We start from the raw sequence: 17,906 nt of genomic DNA on the forward strand, positions 1-17,906 counted from the left end.
TCAGGGCAAAAAATGCTTTTGTCAAAGTTTGTGAACAAAACAACAAAAGAGAGCTAACATTAGAGGAAATGAAAGATACAGACTGTGAGCTGACTCTGCTCCTCATTGACTTGGACCCACCGAAACTAACAATGTAGAAAATGCAAATTTCTTCTGAAATAAATAAAAAGCAGTCTACATTCACTCAAGCTGCCTCCTTGTTCAGTTGCCAGGAGGCAACTATGATTTCAGCTCACCACATCATTTTCATGACGACCATTGCCAGCTATGGGGAAGGCAGTGACAAGCTGCTCTTATTTGCCTTCCAGCGGCTACCAGGTGCTGGAGCAGTGTGTGTATGTACCGCCCTTGTAATTTGCTTCTGAGACCTTAGTTCTTCGTGTACTGTGTCCATATAAAGGAGTAATAAAACATTTATTAAACACCAGTGATGTGTCAGGCCTGTTATACCTATAACATGAATAGGACATGGCACTGTCCTCTCCTTTGAGAGGCTTTGAAGGACTCTTCCCAAAGAACGTCAGAGTTTGGTGCCCATCTCCTACTAGATCCTGCGGACGACTGAGCCCAGGCTATCTGACACCAGGGTCCATACTTGTAACTATTGTACTGTACTTCTTCAAATGTATGGATAGGTGAGCCTTTGAGTCTTTCTTTCTACAGAATATATCCACAGTTCCTCGACTCCCCTTCAAATGATGTGGTTTCCGGTCCTCTGTATGGTCTATCTCTCCCTCTATAGATGCATCAGATTTGTCAATGTCAGTGTCAAAACTGGACATAATACTACAGTTGTCAGTCAACTCAGAGTACAGTAGTCTCAACCCTTCCTGTGATCTGAATACACGCCTTTCTTAATGCAGCCAAAGATTGTACAGAGATGAATTCTTGGGGGATTTGTCAGGGTAGAGGGGAAAGAGAATGGGTGTTGCTTTTACATCAAGATGTTGGTATGTATAAAACTCTGTGGTCAATTAAAATCCCCAGATTACATGAAGTGCCAACAAGTCGAGTCTCCCTCATCTTGAACTTGCGCAGTTTGTATTCACTATGCTTAAATGTAATCCTGGGGGTTCAGTCCAGTGCTAGAGCTTAGAATGATAAATTTTCATGCTGAGGGCCCCTCATCTGTCATTCTAGCTTCCCCCCCTAGTCTGGGTCAACTGAGGATCCGAGAGCAGGCCTTCCACATCTTCACCCAAGTTCATCCAGCCCGTTTTCAGGCTGTCTTATGGACACACTTTCACAGATGCAGATGTCCAGCTGTACTTTCATCCATCCTCCTTTCAGTTCTTATTAATTCAGTGTCTTATTAATCAGAATAACATGGGAGACTTTTTCAAGTAACTTTCTAAAATCAAAGCGTGCAGGGTGATTTAAAAGGAAATTAAACTTTCAGAAGTGTTGCCTTTCACATGTTTCACGTGAGAGTACATTGCGAACTTCATGTTTGTATCACCTCTTGCTTGGCAGCCTTGAGGGAATGAAAGGCTGCCTCACAACCAGCCCTTCAACCGCTGATGGTGATGTGCTACAAAAGGAATAAAATGAATTAAAGTATAGAATGTGTGCTGTTAGCACAGACTGACCATTTGTAAGATTATGGAAATAACTGTGAGGGAGCCCACTAAAATTGGTTTTGACCACATGTTTATTATGTATAATCTAATAACTGAGTAACAGATTTATTAAAATGTTCAATCCCTTTTGAGTCATCCTGTTATGGTCGTGATGTGCTCACCATCAAACAGTTTATTAGCCTACTTGGGGGAAGAGGAAGCAGAATAAAAGAGTTCTGTCAAGAAGTAATTTGTGATACCCTGAAAATCATGTGACTCTTTGTAGGACCGCCATATTGTCTTTGTCTTACCCAAAGCATAAGCAATCTCTTTCAGTCCCTTCTGAACAATAATTTTAGTTCTTCAAATGGCAAACGTATTTTAGCAGTTTTTGACAAGCAACAATAAATCCAATCTAGCATCAACCAAAGCCAATCCTGAATGGAGAACATTCCTCTCCCTGTGTTTACTGAAGACTGTCTAGGACAGCCAGGGTATACTGACTTCAAGTTTGGTCAAAACTAGTCAGAGAGGATCTCAGATGCAGTGTGATACCAGGAGAAATTAAAGGGTACGTGAATTGCAGGGAGCAAAGGAAATTTAATTTTGGCTGATGAGGTAGGAAGATTCTGTGACTAGGCTTTAATGTGAATATTCGTGCTGAGCTCCTTGAAGTGAAAAGCCCATTGCTACACTCTGCTCAACCTTGCTTTGTAGGGAGCAACACGCTTCCTGGCCAGTCTCCCTCACCACCCCTAGTCCTCACTAGCTAGCAAATCTTCCTTCCCCCATCTTCCTTACCCTTCCCGCCTTCTGGCATGTCTCTGTGTGGAATGTCTTCTTATGGACGCCAGACCCTAATCACAAAGGCCTGTGAGATGGGCAAAGGTTCTCTGTTTATCAAGCTAGCAGCCAGCTGCCAGTCACTAAGCAGCAAGACATCAAAGCCCATGCCAGGCAAGGTAAAAGGAGAGGCATATGCTTCTTTTGATCAAGACATTTTGCCTCTCTGCATATTAACTTCTTAAGTGCCATTGCCTTAAATTACTGGTACTGTCTTTAGCTGTGAATATAATGTTTGCATGAGATGGTTAAATTAGTTACAAATATGTAGTATGTTGATTTTTAACTATTTTGAGTCATATCTCATTTCTGATGACTTGGTACCTTTTGTTGACTTTTTAAAGGTTGTGGAACATCATGGCCACCAATGTTTTGGGATCACTTATTAGTGTTTCTCGTTAAGCTGTGGAGAGCCTATAAATAATATGTCCTGTCAGGGAAACTCATTGATCTTCCTAAAGAGGGACTGGTAAACACATCTCTGCAGCTCTGCACTCACACAGGATTGCAGTGTGATGGAAACAGCCAGAGAGTTCTAGAAAGAGACCTGGTATTAATTCCAAATTCTGGTTCTTACCTAGTTAGCCATGTCTCTTTGGCAAGTTATACATTTTCTCTGTCTCTGTTTTCTCATTTGTGAGATGAAATGTTAACATCAGCCTTAAAAATGTTTGCAGGGGAATTAAATAATTTTTTAAAACTATGAATATTGGCTTTTGTATTGCTATCACAGAATAAGGTCAATGCATGTAATATACATTAACGTTTCAGGCTACTTAGCTCCAGTTTAAAGCACCATATTTTATAAGAAAAATTGGAAAATATTTAGAGGAAAAGAGTAAAACTCATCTGTGGATGGGGAAGTAATACATACTAATAAATAAATATTTTAAAGGAACTGTGTTTTTAAGCATGAGGAAGAAAAGGTTAGTTCAATAACGGTTCTTAAATCATGATGAATTACATCAAGAATGGTGACAGTTGATTGCCCTTGCAATTGAGCAAAAAATTGGAGTAAAATAGTTCAGGCTTATGCGTGAGGAAGGTGGGTTAGGAACACAGGAATTTTCCTGATTGATGACAGTTGGAACAAATTATGGAAGTAAGTTGGAAATTTTTAATAACAAGATAGATTTTTCATCAACATTAATATCCCTTTACACAATTAAGGTGTGACCCATCCTAAATATTTTACTTAGGCTAAATGACATATTTTTCCCTCAGATATTTTTCCTTTTTATTTTATTATAGTAAGAACAGTTAACATAAGATCTACCCTCAGCAAATTTTTAAGTGCACAATACATTACTGCTGACTATAGGTACAGTGTTGTAAAGCAGATCTCTAGAGCTTATTCATCTTGCTTAACTGAAACTTGATTAGTAACTCCCCATTTCCCCGTCCCCCAAGCCCCTGGCAACCACCATTCCACTCTTCACTTCTATGAATTTGACTATTTTAGGTACCTCATATAAGTGGAATCATGAAGTATTTGTCTTTCTGTGACTGGCTTATTTCACTTAACATAGCATCCTCAACTTTCATCCATGTTGTCACATACTGCAAAGTGTCCTTTGTAAAGGCGAACAGTATTTCACTGTATGCATAGGCCACGTTTGCTTTATCTGTTCTTCTGTCAATGACATTTAGGTTGTTTCCAAATCTTGGTTTTTGTGAATAGTGCTGCCATGAACATAATAGTGATATATCTTTGACATCCTGATTTCAGTTCCGTTGGATAAATATCCAAAAGTTAGATTGCTAGGACATATCATAGTTGTATTTTTAATTTTGGAAGAACTCTATACTGTCTTTCATAAAGGCTACACCATTTCGAACCTCCACCAACAGTGTATGAGGATTCCAATTTCTCCCCATCCTTGCCAACACTTGTTGCCTTTTATTTTTTGATAATAGCCGTTCTGACAGATATGGAGTGATGTCTCATTGTGGTTTTGGTCTACATTTCCCAGGTAATTAGTGATGTTGAGCATGTCTTCACATACCTATTGGCCATTTGTATGTCTTCTTTGGAAGAATGTCTATTCAAGTCCTTTGCCCATTCTTTTTTTAAATTTATTTTATTTTATTTTTGAGAGAGAGTATGTGTGTGCAGGGGGTGGGGGGGGAGGTACAGAGGAGAAGGACGGAGAGAATCTTAAGCAGGCTTCGTGCCCAGCACAGAACCCGACTCAGGGTTCTATCCCGCAACCCTGAGATCATGACCTGAGCCGAATCAAGAGTCAGACACTTAACTGAGCCACCCAGGTGCCCCTGCCCATTTTTTAATCAGCTTATTAGTTTTCTTGGTATTGAGTTGTAGGAGTTCCTTATATATTTTATATATGAACTCCTTATCAGATACATGGTTTCCAAATATTTTCTCCCATTCCTGAGGTTGCCTTTTCACTCTTTTGTTTCCTTTGCTGTTTAGAAGCTTTTTAGTTTGACATAATCCTATTTGTCTATTTTTGGTTTTGTTGCCTGTGCTTTTGGTATCAAGTCATTGCTAACACCAACGTCATGAAGCTTTTCTCATGTTTTCTTCTAGGAGTTTTGTGGTTTCAGGTCTCAAATTTAAGTCTTTGATCCATTTTGAATTTATTTTTGTGTATGGTATAATATACGGGCTCAATTTCATTCCTCTGCATGTGGATTTTCAGTTTTTCCAGCACCATCAAAGACTATTCTTTCCCGATTGGCTTGGCACCCTTGTTGAATATTAGTCAGCCATATATGCTTGGATTTATTTCTGGGCTCACTGTTATGTCCCACTAGTCTATGTCTGTCTTTATGCCTGCCCCATACTGTTTTGATTACTATAGCTTTGTGATATACTTTGAAATCAGGAAGTGTGATTCCTCCAGGTTTATTCGTCTTTCTCAGGATTGATTTGGCTATTTGTAGTCTTTTGTGATTTCATACGAATTGTAGAATTTTTTTCTATTTCTATAAAGAATGCCATTGGATTTTTATAAGGATTGCATTGAATCTGTAGATCACTTTGGGTATTATGGAAATTTTAACAATACTAATTATTTCAATCCATGAACATGGGATGTCTGTATTTGTTTGTGTCTTCTTTAATTCTTCTTTATATATTTGGTAGCAACAGTGTGAAACCATCTGGTCCTGGGCTTTCCTTTGTTGTGAGGTCCTTGATTGCTGATTAAATCTCCATACTAGTTATAAGTTTATTCAAACTTTCTATTTCTTCACAATTTAGTCTTGGTAGGTTGTATGTTTCTAGGAATTAATCCATTTTTTCTAGGTTGTCCAGTTTGTTGACATATAAATATTCTTAGTAGTCTCATTCCTTTTTAGTTCTGTGATGTCAATTGTAACGTCTCTTCTTTCATTTCTGTTGTATTTGAGTCCTCTCTTCTTGTCTTAATTAGTCTTGCTAAGGGTTTGTCATTTTTATCTTTTCAAAAAAATGAACTCAATGTCATTGATTGTTTTTTTATTTTTTCTAGTCTCTATTTATGCCTACTTTAATCTTTATTTTACCTTCCTTCTGCTAATTTTGGACTGAGTTTTTCTTCTAGCTCCTCAAGCTGTAAAATTAGGTTGTTTGAGATCTTTTTTAATGTGTTTATCACTATGAAATTACCTCTGAATACTTCTTTTACTGCATCCCATAGGTTTTGTATTTTCATTTAATCTATATTGTCTTTTCATTTATATTTGTCTGAAAGTATTTTCTAATTTCCTTTTGACCAATTGGTTGTTTATTTCCTTTCTTTTTTTTTAAAGATTTCATTTATTTGAGAGAGAGAGACAGAGCACAAGCAGGGGGAGGGGCAGAGGGAGAGGAAGAAGCAGACTCCCCACTGAGCAGGGAGCCCAACAACACGGGGCTCGATCCCAGGACGCTAAGATCATGGCCTGAGCCAAAGGCAGATGCTTAATCAACTGAGCTACGCAGGTGTCCCTCAGTTGGTTGTTTAATAGTATGTGGTTTCCTCAGGGAGAAGCAGGCAGCTGCCATTTTTGTCTGCTCTCTCTCTGCTGAGCAACAAGAGGGCTATGATACTTCATTTCTCCCCCAGGTAGCTAGATTGCACTGGACCTGTCAGAACTCCAAGACTGGCAAGAAAGATACCAGTTTTTTGGGCATCCCTAAAGAAACTGGGGTATTGGACACATAGATCAGGAAGTGACTAAGTTTTTAAGAGGCAGAGAAGCTAGGTACTATCTCACAGGACTTTGATAGTGAAAGCCCAGGAGTAACTTCCTTCTCCCTATTGCATGTTTCCCCTGCACTTTGTTCACACCCCCACTTCATTACTTATCACATATTACACCCACCCCAATCCCTCTCTGGATCATTTACCTCCACATTCAACTCTAGCACCCAGTGTAGGACTAGGCATATATAGACATCCAATAAATGTTTGTTGAATGAATAAACAATAAATGAATGACAGATAGAAACAATATCATATAGTGGTTATGAGCATATGGTTGCAAATCAGAAGAACCTTAGTTCAAGTCCAGGCTCCACCTCTTATAAGCAGTGTGATTCTGGACAACTGACTTAACTTTCTCAGTCTTATGTCCTTATCTGTAAAATGGTGTTGCATACTTAATCCATAGGGTTCTTATATAATATACATGTTCTGTATATATTTTTGCATATAAGATGGTGTCTGACAATAAGTATTAATAGTATCATTATTTCTCATAATGAAAGTTATGAAAAATAATATAAATATTATAAAATATATATTATTTTGTTTCTACTTACTTTTGCTATTAATTTCATTGTGATGTGTTATTATCATTGACAGAAATGCTTGAGTGATTCACTGATAGCTGGTACAGAATGATCCATTCAGATTAGGTGACAGGTATCACTCATACCCAAAACCTCACAAGTGTGCATTCTTGCTCTGGACTGGCCTAGGGGTAGGAGAGGCTGATATGAGTTAACAACATCACTTTCAGTTCTGCAGCCTTAAAGAAACAAAGCCCCGTTTCCACCAAAGAAAGCTTTATTAAAGTTTTTTTTATTTATTAATTTGACAGAGAGAGTCACAGTGAGAGAGGGAACACAAGCAGGGGGAGTGGGAGAGGGAAAGCAGGCTTCCCGCCAAGCAGGGAGCCTGACGCGGGGCCCAATCCCAGGACCCTGGGACCATGACCTGAGCCGAAGGCAGACGCCTAACGACTGAGCCACCCAGGCGCCCCCAAAGAAAGCTTTAAGATCCCTCCCAGCATATCCAGAGCATCCCAGTGCCACTTAACCAACGCAAGGATACAAAGAGTTGAACCATATTCTTCCTGTTAACCAGGGGTTCTCAGACTTTAGTATCCATCAGACTAAATTTGGAGGACTGTTTAAACAGATTGCTGGGCTCCATCTCCATCAGTAGGCCTGGGATAGAACCCCAATTTGTATTTCTAATAAGTTCCCACATGGTACTGATGATGGTGGTTCCAGCACCACACTTTGAGAACCACTGAGTTCGTAGACATGGTTGAGGTATGAGAACCCAATGCCAGGGCAGGAATGTGTGCAGAAATCTTTTCATGAAGTTGAATTGCCTGATAACCCCTGTGAAAATTAGGATTTTCTTTTTTCAGCCCCAATGTTTTCAACCCTGAACTCCCCTCTTTTTTATAAATTTATTGGTAGGGTAAATAGTTTTGTGAAGTTGTTTTTAAGCTTTTATGAGCCTGATCAAACCTATAGACACTCTCTACAGAAAAGCCCCTATACACATACACAGAAACATTGCTTACAGTTTCAGGAGGTGCTGGGACACCTCTCCCACCAGCCCACCCACTGACACTGAGGAGTATCAATAGAAAAACTATGCCCTAAGGCAAAGTCTTGGGTTCATGTGGATGTAACAAAAAGTCCCTTCTTATACTTAACCTTTCAGTTAACTCATTTTTAAAACAAGAATAATAATATTCTTGAATCTAAAAAAATTTTTTAAAAACTTAAAAAATTAAAAAAAAATAAAAATAATATTCTTGCATCAAAGTTTTTGAGGATTAGCTGATGTAATACATGAAAAGGCATAATTTGATAACCAGAAACACTAAATAATACCTTTTTTTCTCTCTTCATAGTCTTGTTACAATAAACTCTCATTCTTGAGGCAAGTGGATGCCTCTCCCTACTAAGGAAAGATCAGGAAGTATAAGAAAGAAGAGCCCTAAGTGTAACAGTTCAAGACCTTACTCTACTCCCATCACATTCTTCTGCTAAAATCTGGTCACAGGCTGCCATATCATGGTTCTCTCTGTGAGTCACTGAGCAATCGGATCTAGCAAGCCCAGGCCTGGCTCTGTGACCTGAGAGTTTCAATTTACTTGCCCTGAAATACTCCACTTTGCAAATGTCCAATGTCTTGTCATGTCCCCATGTTAATGCCTCCTGGCAGAAAGTTAGAAATGTAAAGTTCTAATAGGGGTTTGTTTCTAGGCTAAAAGATGCTGAGTCTTGAGAAATAGTGATTAAGGGTAAAGCCTGATTCTCACTATTTCTACAAAAGTAAATAAATACATTGATAGACCAATCAGCAGACATTTATTTAGCACCTACTGTGTACACTGTGTAATAGATGACACAAAGAGGAGTAACACATGTTCCTATGCTATGCCAACTCACAACCCAGCAGGGAAAATAGATGTATGCAAAAATATACCAAACACAAAGTGAGCCTTGGCAAGGGCAATGATTGTGGTTCATACAGAGGTTCAAGAATACAGGAGGGAGAAATTAATTTTAACAGGGATCCGTTAAAGTCTCCTGGGCAAGGGGGGATTTTTAGCTGGCCCCTAAAGGAGGAGTGGGACTGCGATAGGTGACTATAATGGAGAAGGACTTTATAGGCTGTGGAAGTAGTTTGAAGAAAAGACTTAGAAATTGCTTGGTTTAAGTTTGCATAATTATGATTTAACAAGTGTGACTATAGTATAGGGGCGGGGGGGAGGTATCGAGCTTGAGGCCAGAGAGAGAAGTTGGAAACACGTTGTGGGAAAGAAACCAAAGGCCAAGTGAGGAGCTTTGGCTTTACTCATCATGCAGCGGGGAAGGATTGAGGGTCTTTGATACCACAGGCAGATCTGTTTTTCCAAAAAGAGAGCTGGTGCCACTGTGAATAGATAATAGAGAGCAAAAAACAAATATAACCTGGTAAGGTGTTGGGTACCTGAACTAAAGCCAGAGCAGTGGCAGTAGCCAGGAGGGTACCCGGGACAGAAGTGTGTGAGAGGCTGCATTTTGAGAATGGTTGATGACACGTAGCAAAAAACAAACAAACAAACAGAGGCAAGCTGAGAGGGCACACCCAACCCCAGGCAGGATTGCTGCATAGAGCAGACCATGGGCTCTGAGGAGGAAACTGGCTGGGGGCCCAGGGCCCAGAGGGTGAGGAATACCTCCTGGCTGTCCCAAGAAGACTTTTGTCCTTCCTAGAATTCCCAGAAGGGGAGCAACTGACCATCTGTTTTGTCTGCAAGGAATATCAAAATCACTGATGCCTGGACATGGGTCCTCAGCCCAGCAGCTTCAGAAGTCCTGCAGATCTTCTAAAATAACTTTCAGGCCCTTTCCCATGGGATTTTGATCTGGAAACCTGAGGTGGGACCCAGGCATCCATTCTTTGTAAAGCTCTCAGGTGAATGTGATGCACATCTGGTTTGGGGAACCGCTGTGGGACCTTACTATTAGCCTGGGAGGTGTATAGAGACCCTGGCTCAGTACATACTTGTGCAGATGAAGACTGTGATGAGCTGAAGACCTTGGGCTTTAGTATCCAGCAGTGTCTCAAGCACAGTGACCTTCATCGACTGTCTCAGGAGGGAACCCCTCCTCCATCTCTAGGCCTCAGTGACCACACCAGGAGATGGGAGAGGCTGCACGCTTGATGGGGTCCCCTGAACAACCCAAGAGGACAATGTACATACAAGTCATTTTCACCCTTGTCCTCAGTTCAAAAAGGAGGGCTCGGCTGTGTCACAGGGATCCTATAAGAGAATCTTATTACAGGATGCGTTGAGACTTTAGAAGACAGGCTACATAATAATACTAGCCATTTTCTGCCAGGCTTATACAACATTCATAGTACTTTCACTGCTATTTTTGTTTTTATTTCTCAGAAAAATAATGCAGTACAAAGGTAAGGCTGGTTAAACGGATCCCTTCTGGACACTGGGCTCTGTGTGATTTGGTGACTCGTGCAAGGTCAGACAAACCAGAGCCAGTTCTGAACCCGCCATCCTCCCGAGCTCCGGTTCTGCTTCTGGGCCATAATGGAGAAGGGTAACATAAAGGCATTTTTCTCTCCTTGTAAAAGAGGGAAAAAATGGGGGGAAGGGGGAATTATTTAAACACACCTCACTCATACTGCAATCACTGCATTGTTTTTCCTGTTGAAACACCCTGTTGGTTTTTAAATCCCTTTAAACCTACCCGGCACCTGTATGGCCCAGATCCAAGAATTATTACCGAACCCTTCATTTTTTATATTTAGCCACATAGGGGTTTCTGTGATGGTATCTGGCTCTCGGTTCAGTTGAAAATTTCAGAGCTTCCAGAAGTTTTCTTCTTCCATAGAAGCTAGAAGCATGCAATGCTCAGACATGATTTCTTAAATTTTTTATTTTTATTTTAATCAAATATGTCTCCCCACTTCGGTTCTCCTGCTGGGTAAAATGGTATCATGGCACCACCCTATATTGTTCCTGTGTGAAGATCCTCCTGAAATACTGACCAAAAGAAAGGGCAGGGGAGGGGTGGGGGAGGGGTGGATGGTCTCCATCAGCAACTTATGGTTTGTGGGATGACCTCTCTTCAGGGCAAGAACTGAGGCTGAAAACATAATGAGAACTTCCCAGCAAATTCATTATAACACAGCATAATGTGAGCTCACTGGGCACAAAAATAGGCTGAAGGAAAGTGACTCCCACATAAGACCTAATTAAATACTTTGATGTCAGAAAGTGGAGCAGGGAGGGGTGGAAAATCAAATCAGACCAAAGTGAAGGACCTAAATTCAAATGGAAAGAAGAAATATTTCTCTCTCTCTCTCCCCCCTCCACTTCCCCTCCACACACACGACCCCCCCACCCTCCCACCCCCCCCCCCACCCCACCCCACCCCCGCACTGCCTCTTTCTCGGTGCCTCTGTCTCTCTTCTTTTCTTCCTTTGCTGTGAAGGAAGAATAAGATTCAGGAACAATAGGTTGTAAATTCTTCAGCAAATTAGTCCAGTAACTTACTACTGTTTATAATGCACAGAATGTCACAGGCTGGTTTGCAAACTCCCCAAGTTGGTTTGTTAATAACAGGAAGCTAGCACTTCTCAGTACAGTGGATCAGCTAGCTACACGGGAAAATAAATGCAAAAAACCTGGAGGGGAATAGCAGCAGACCAAGAGTAGCCTTGATTTAATTTAACATTTGGGGGTCCACACACAAATGAGCATTTTAGTAGGCTTCATGGTGGAAGTTGCTGTCATTTGTAAAATATTCTGGCCAATTAGCTAATAGTGTGCTTGGATTTCTCCTGTTTTGATACAGTAATACTAAGTACATTGTGAAGCCCAATTATACAAATCATCCCCATATGCCATACCAGTCTTTCTTTATGAACTGTGTTTATAAATCCTGTGTGAGGAAATGTGTACTTCAGCAATTTAGACCATGTGTAAAAACATAGCCAATGGGATTGTCAAGAAAACAAGTTCCAGCCTAGGAAATCCTAATGTGTTCCGCTGGAATAACAGGAGGGTGCCGGGGAGTGCAATGCTCTGCTTAAATACATATTGCTTTATAGTGTTTAGCCAATTTAGGGGCTTCCGCTTCCCTTTCTGTTACTTTATTCTTCTTTCCTTTTAGGATCCAACCTTGGAGTTTTTGAGAAAATTTGGGATTGGTCTTCTCTCGGGCACAATAGCCTCAGTCATTAACATCCCTTTTGATGTTGCCAAAAGTAGGATTCAAGGGCCTCAACCAGTTCCTGGAGAGATCAAGTACAGAACCTGTTTTAAAACAATGGCAACAGTCTACCAGGAAGAAGGGTAACATTTTTATTTTAATAAATGTGCAGGACTCAAGTACTGTTAAAAGCATATCGTACTTCCATTTTGCTGAGCGCCATTAAGCCCCTCCTAAATCGGGTGTGTGTGTGTGAAAAGCTCTAGAGAATAATGATAAACTTTGTGAGATAACACAATGATGAAATGTTGGCAACATGTTCTTACACCATCCAGAACCTTGGGCCACCATCATACAACCTGCTGCATGTTTATCTTAGAATCTTCAAATGAACCTTTTTCTTGTCAGTTTGCATAATATGCTATAATACACCCTGTTAACACGTGGGCAGGAGAATGATTGTCTTCTAACTGTAAATCTAATCAAAATGTCACCTCATTAGAGTCCCCTGGGAGAATTAAACATGAGAGTTCTGTGCAAGTAGCTTTCTTTCAAACATCTGAAGTACATGTTTTTTCGGCTAGTCTTTTTTTTAAGTGTTACATCTGTCTCTTCATCCCACCTCACTCAGATCTTATTCTCAAGTAAACGAGTAATATTTTATTATTTCGATCTACACTATGTCATCTTTCCTTTTGTGAAGACTGAGTTTGTGGTCTTTTAAATTCCATTACAAAAGTCATTTTGTCCATATACATAGCTGTCTTGAAAGTAAGACCTGTGCTCATAGCAAAAACCATCTTGCTGAGGAAAGTCATATTTCTGGTTGGACATGATCAGCATAGCTTGGGCAATAAATAATTCATTAACTCTTTCCCTTTGTCCAGTTTGCTGCAGAAAATATATAGCCAGATATTGCCTGGTCTGGGATATGTGTGATTTCAAATAAATTTTCTTGTAGATGCTGGGTCAACATCTCAATAAATCTGGTCTGTTCTATTTTCAGAATTCAGAATTAATTTCAGAATTAAGAATTAAAAATGTTGCTCTTTCCCTTCCTATTATAGGATTTTAGCTTTGTACAAAGGCCTGCTTCCCAAGATTATGAGGCTTGGACCAGGTAATGATGTCCTTATTACTTCTATCCTTCCTTCTTTGTTGTTCTGCTGTCTCTTTTTTTCTTGTGTCGATCAGCAACATGGTATGTTGATCACACTGTCAAAGATGGAAAACAGGAGGGTATAAAGCTATCTACGAGTATTCAAGACACTGAAGGCATCCATTAGAAATGTTTTCCACCTTTGTTTATAAGGTACTGTTTAAGACTTTGCTGGAGGCTGGCAGAAGCCAAAGCCCAGCTTAAGTCAATAGGAAAGGCTCCCCAGCCAGTTGGAGTTTGAGTGAGCAAGGAGGCTCTGGGGGAGGATTTTCACTGAGCCCATAAAACTCTCCTGGTGCCCCCCCACCACAGTTCATTCTTGTTCCTGCCTCAACTTCATTTCAAAAACAAAGAAGAAGGGTAACTTGCCTCCACGAAGCGAGGCGCAAGAACTTCTTGTCTTCACGGTCCCCCGGGAGGGCTGCGGTGAGTGTAGCGCCCAGGGAGTGGTGGCAGGGCAGTCTGGCGCTCACCTTCCCCGTGTCTGTCAGCATGATGGTGGAGGCTCCTGGCTCAGGGCCTTACCTGCAGACGCCAGCCCACAAAAAACCGGCTGCCATTCCCACAGGGAGAGTCAGCTGCCTCTATGTAAATAGATAAGAACGTAACTGCTGCAGACCCAACCACCTAGGCAAACAGTCTTGGATTATAAGCAACCCTGTGTCTCAGTACAGGAGTAGGTGCCAGCCACACTCACCTCCTTAGGTGTCCTGGTGTCCTCTCCCAGAAGCGTCCCCTACCCCTCGCCCCTCTCCCCTTCCCTTCCTCCCTTTTACCACCACAGTCCTCCTGCCCTACCACACTCGCACACAGGCACATTTACCGTCCTGGAATCTCAGCTCAGTGAGCCAGCATTTCTACCATCCTGAGGTAGAGGACAGCTCACCCTTTCGTGTATTTAGAAAACACTTCCACAATTCTTGGTCCATCTATCCCAGCCTTTCCAGGCATTTAAGCGTGGATTTTGCTTCACATTTGAGATGGAGACTTGCCTCCTGCTAGTCATTGGCCCGTGTGTAAAAACAAAGCCAATGACAAAGAATATTGGTGATTTTGTGCAACTCTCTCTGCGACCAGGTGGCATTTTCCCTTCACCACACAGTAAAACCCTGACGGTAGACCTAGTGTTAGAGAAAATCATAGGAATGACCCTAACCCAGCTTTCTCAGGAGGGGATGGGCCTGAAAAGAGTGGTGATCAGGGAGAGTTTACCTAAAACAGTAATTGACTGGAACCTTAATCCAAAACTCTTAAATAATCTGACCCCAAGTTTTGCTAGAGGCTTGCAAATGTTTGGTTGGCTTTTTAAATGTGTTTGCATGAGGTATCCTGAGTTGCTGTGGTGGTAAATACAATGAAAAGGGCTGTTGTGAGTGGACCGTCCAGGCTAAACAAAACTGTGAATGACTGGAAATCTGCTTCAGGGACCTGGCCTCCACTCACATGTAAGTCCTCCAAACATGCAAGTCCCAGCAGCTTTAAAGGAAAGAAAGGTGGACAGAAAAGCATGACATTTGACTTAAGGATAAGATTTTTTTTTCAAAGAGAGAGTAAAAAAGTGAAAGAAAGGGTAAATCTGGGATTTTCATCCTTCATTGTAGGAAGCATCCATCCCGTCTTCTTTTTATAACAGCCTCGGCAGCTCTGTGTTGCTCACAATCAGTCACCTGCCATGAAAGGAGGCTCTTGAAGTCTGTGGTTTAAACTCCAAATATCACCAGGCTGAAAACTAACCCAATTCTGCATGTTCTTGTCTTACGTTGAGAACAGTTAATAAAAGTAAACACTGCAATTACATAGGTATTGATAACCCTCTGTTAGTGGGTCTTTTTTTGTTTGCCAGAGTGCCAAGAGGGTTACGGCAGCTGAGAGGGGTCTAATAGAGTATCTTCATGGGTTAAAAATGAAAACAGGCAGATAATTATCTTTGGTATAAGGTTACACAAACATGTGTGGTCTGTAGATTAAAACACACACACACACACACACACACAAACGGCAGTGTGTACGAAATAACTAAGATCAAAATCAAGTTATATTTTTTTTCGTCAGAAGTCAATCTTCTGTTCATGCAGCCAAGTCATCTTGAGGTTGTGCTCAGGATATTTGTCCACATTTTGATTTTGTAATATTTTTTACACAGACACGAGAGGATAGATAGATTACATTAAAGAGCATGGGATATGTGCCATTTTATTGCATCAGGTAGAACACACATGCAAAGGCCTCTCTCGATTTCTAGGTATTCTGCAACCTTGGTGTTTGTTTTTCTGTGTCATAGTCCTGTTGACCTTTCAAGACAAATACTGGTCTGTGACACCCAAACCCCACCACCAAATTTTCAAGTGCAATCCACTCATATCTGAGGCAAATAAAAGGAATAAAAGCAAAAGGAGGTTGAAAGCTAGCTATATTTTGTAATACACATATTTTAAAATATTCTGAAGCTATTTTTCACATTGCAATCCACTTTGAAGGCTATTAGAAAAAATCAGACTCATCTATCAAGCACCCTCTTAGAGCTTTCCTTCTTGAATGCAGCTAGGATAATGCTAATTATGGACTGAAAAAGATAAATCCTTTGCCTACATATGAAAAGTATGAATGGTTTCTGTTTGCAGGAACACCACATGCCCTTACATGACTGAATGTGTCTATATTTATTTACTTTTAAAAATTAAAAGTGCCTGAAAAAGAATCTGATGAGAAATGATGAAAGTTACAGAAACTCATGGGGAAAAAATGTATTTGGAGACTCAAGATGGTCTTGATTTTGCTCTGAGAATTTTCCACAATGGCTTTATATCGATGTATTAGAGCCCAGGGACTGACAAGTCTACATATCCCCTGCCTGATAGGCTGCATGGGACTTCACAGATTCAGAAACCCAGTGGGGGAAAATGACACTAGTTTGCAGGATTTGAGATAAAAACCAGCTCTTTTCTTTTCTAGGTGGCGCAGTGATGCTGCTGGTTTATGAATACACCTATACATGGCTTCAGGAGAACTTGTGATTGCCTAGGAGAGGTTGAGATCATGGATGTTTGCTGTACAGCACCATAAGGAGAGACTAGCAGCTCAGCTGATATGATCATAAATTCTAATTATACAATTATGTACAGTTATTAAGGGGAAACAGTTTATTCAAGAACAAAACCTAAAAAATTATCTCTACACAATTTGAGACTGTAGTTTTGTCTATATCCATAAATCTGTGCAAAGAAAAATAGTATGAATGGGGTATGTAAATCGAACACAGAAAATAGCATAGAAATCAGATATATTTCATAAAAGCTATATAAATTTTGTGATCTGTATTCCTCTTACACCGCTTTGCAAAGAAAATTCATTGTATCGATAATTATTTTTTCCCACGAGGTCAAGAAATGCTTAGAGTAATAAAAAAAATTAAGCCAAAATTTGAACAGTTTTTATAAGGAATTAAATTCTCCCATAAATAATATTTAAAAGGCACAAGGAAGTGTTTTTAAAGTACACTAAAATGGCATTTTTAAAATGTTGGATTTTATGTTAAAATTTAAATCTGGTGGTGTTCTTTGAGTAATAATACATATCACAGCTATATTTTCCCAAAGCCACTTTATATTTTGCACTGTTGTTTAAAGCAGGTCATATTTTTAAATCCTGATACGTGAAGTTTTTTATGGCAAATAGAACACATGAAATTTCCCTCACATAATTCCCTTTGAAAACAATTTTTGTTGCTGAACTATTTTCATGTTAAAACACAAATTGGAACCAGGCCTTGGGCCCATTTGTGCTGTCCGTATTTGCATCCGGATATCTTTGGTCAGAACTCTTACCCATGCCATTCTTAAAAAAGAATGTTTAGAGTAAAACTACATTTCCAGGTTATTAGTTTTAAGTGACAGCTTCAGGCGTGAAGTCAACTATCTGTAGTGTTAAAATATGTACTATGAAAGGGAAAATGTTTCAAAATAGTACATTCTTAGCATTTCCAAAAATTCCTGTACTAACATGCACTCTAAGAAATATCTCCTTGGCATTGATATCACCAAACTTGATTTTATATTTGCATCCTGAAATGATGCTACTTCAGTAGCTAAAGTCAACAAAAATATCTGCCCATTCTAGATGACACCTGTTCTTAACTACTACTGAGGGATGTTTCTACCATTAGACTATGTCACTAAAGCATTTTGAAAATAAAAAAATAAAAGATAACATGATAATTATTACTTTTTATTAATTTAGAGCATTTGAAGTATAAAAATAAAGGCTTTTTAACATACTGTATATACATACACAGCCTTCAGTTGTACATCCTTTCCACCGTGTTTTTTAACTTATATTTCAGCCCAATATTTCATAAGGTCATTAAAAGTAGAAGAAAAAAAAAAAAAAAACAAGAGAAATAAGAATGTGTCTGTTGTACAACTGCATTCTATCCTTGCAGGTAATGCTC

General features: G+C 39.9%; 1 protein-coding gene across 2 annotated transcripts in view; it reads left to right on the forward strand.

The window, feature by feature from the left end:
• Window positions 1-17,830, forward strand: part of SLC25A21 (solute carrier family 25 member 21) — a 479,968-nt gene extending 462,138 nt beyond the window's left edge. For both annotated transcript variants that reach the window (XM_035728242.1, XM_027572196.2), the window contains 3 exons: window positions 12,262-12,443; window positions 13,368-13,420; window positions 16,412-17,830. In XM_035728242.1, the coding sequence (XP_035584135.1) occupies window positions 12,262-12,443; window positions 13,368-13,420; window positions 16,412-16,473 (297 nt within the window). In that variant the 3' untranslated portion in view covers window positions 16,474-17,830. The remainder of the gene's footprint in view (window positions 1-12,261; window positions 12,444-13,367; window positions 13,421-16,411) is intronic.
• Window positions 17,831-17,906: the final 76 nt, after the last annotated feature.

Source organism: Zalophus californianus, chromosome 6 (genome assembly GCF_009762305.2).
Source record: "Zalophus californianus isolate mZalCal1 chromosome 6, mZalCal1.pri.v2, whole genome shotgun sequence".
Classification (NCBI taxonomy): Eukaryota; Metazoa; Chordata; class Mammalia; order Carnivora; family Otariidae; genus Zalophus; species Zalophus californianus.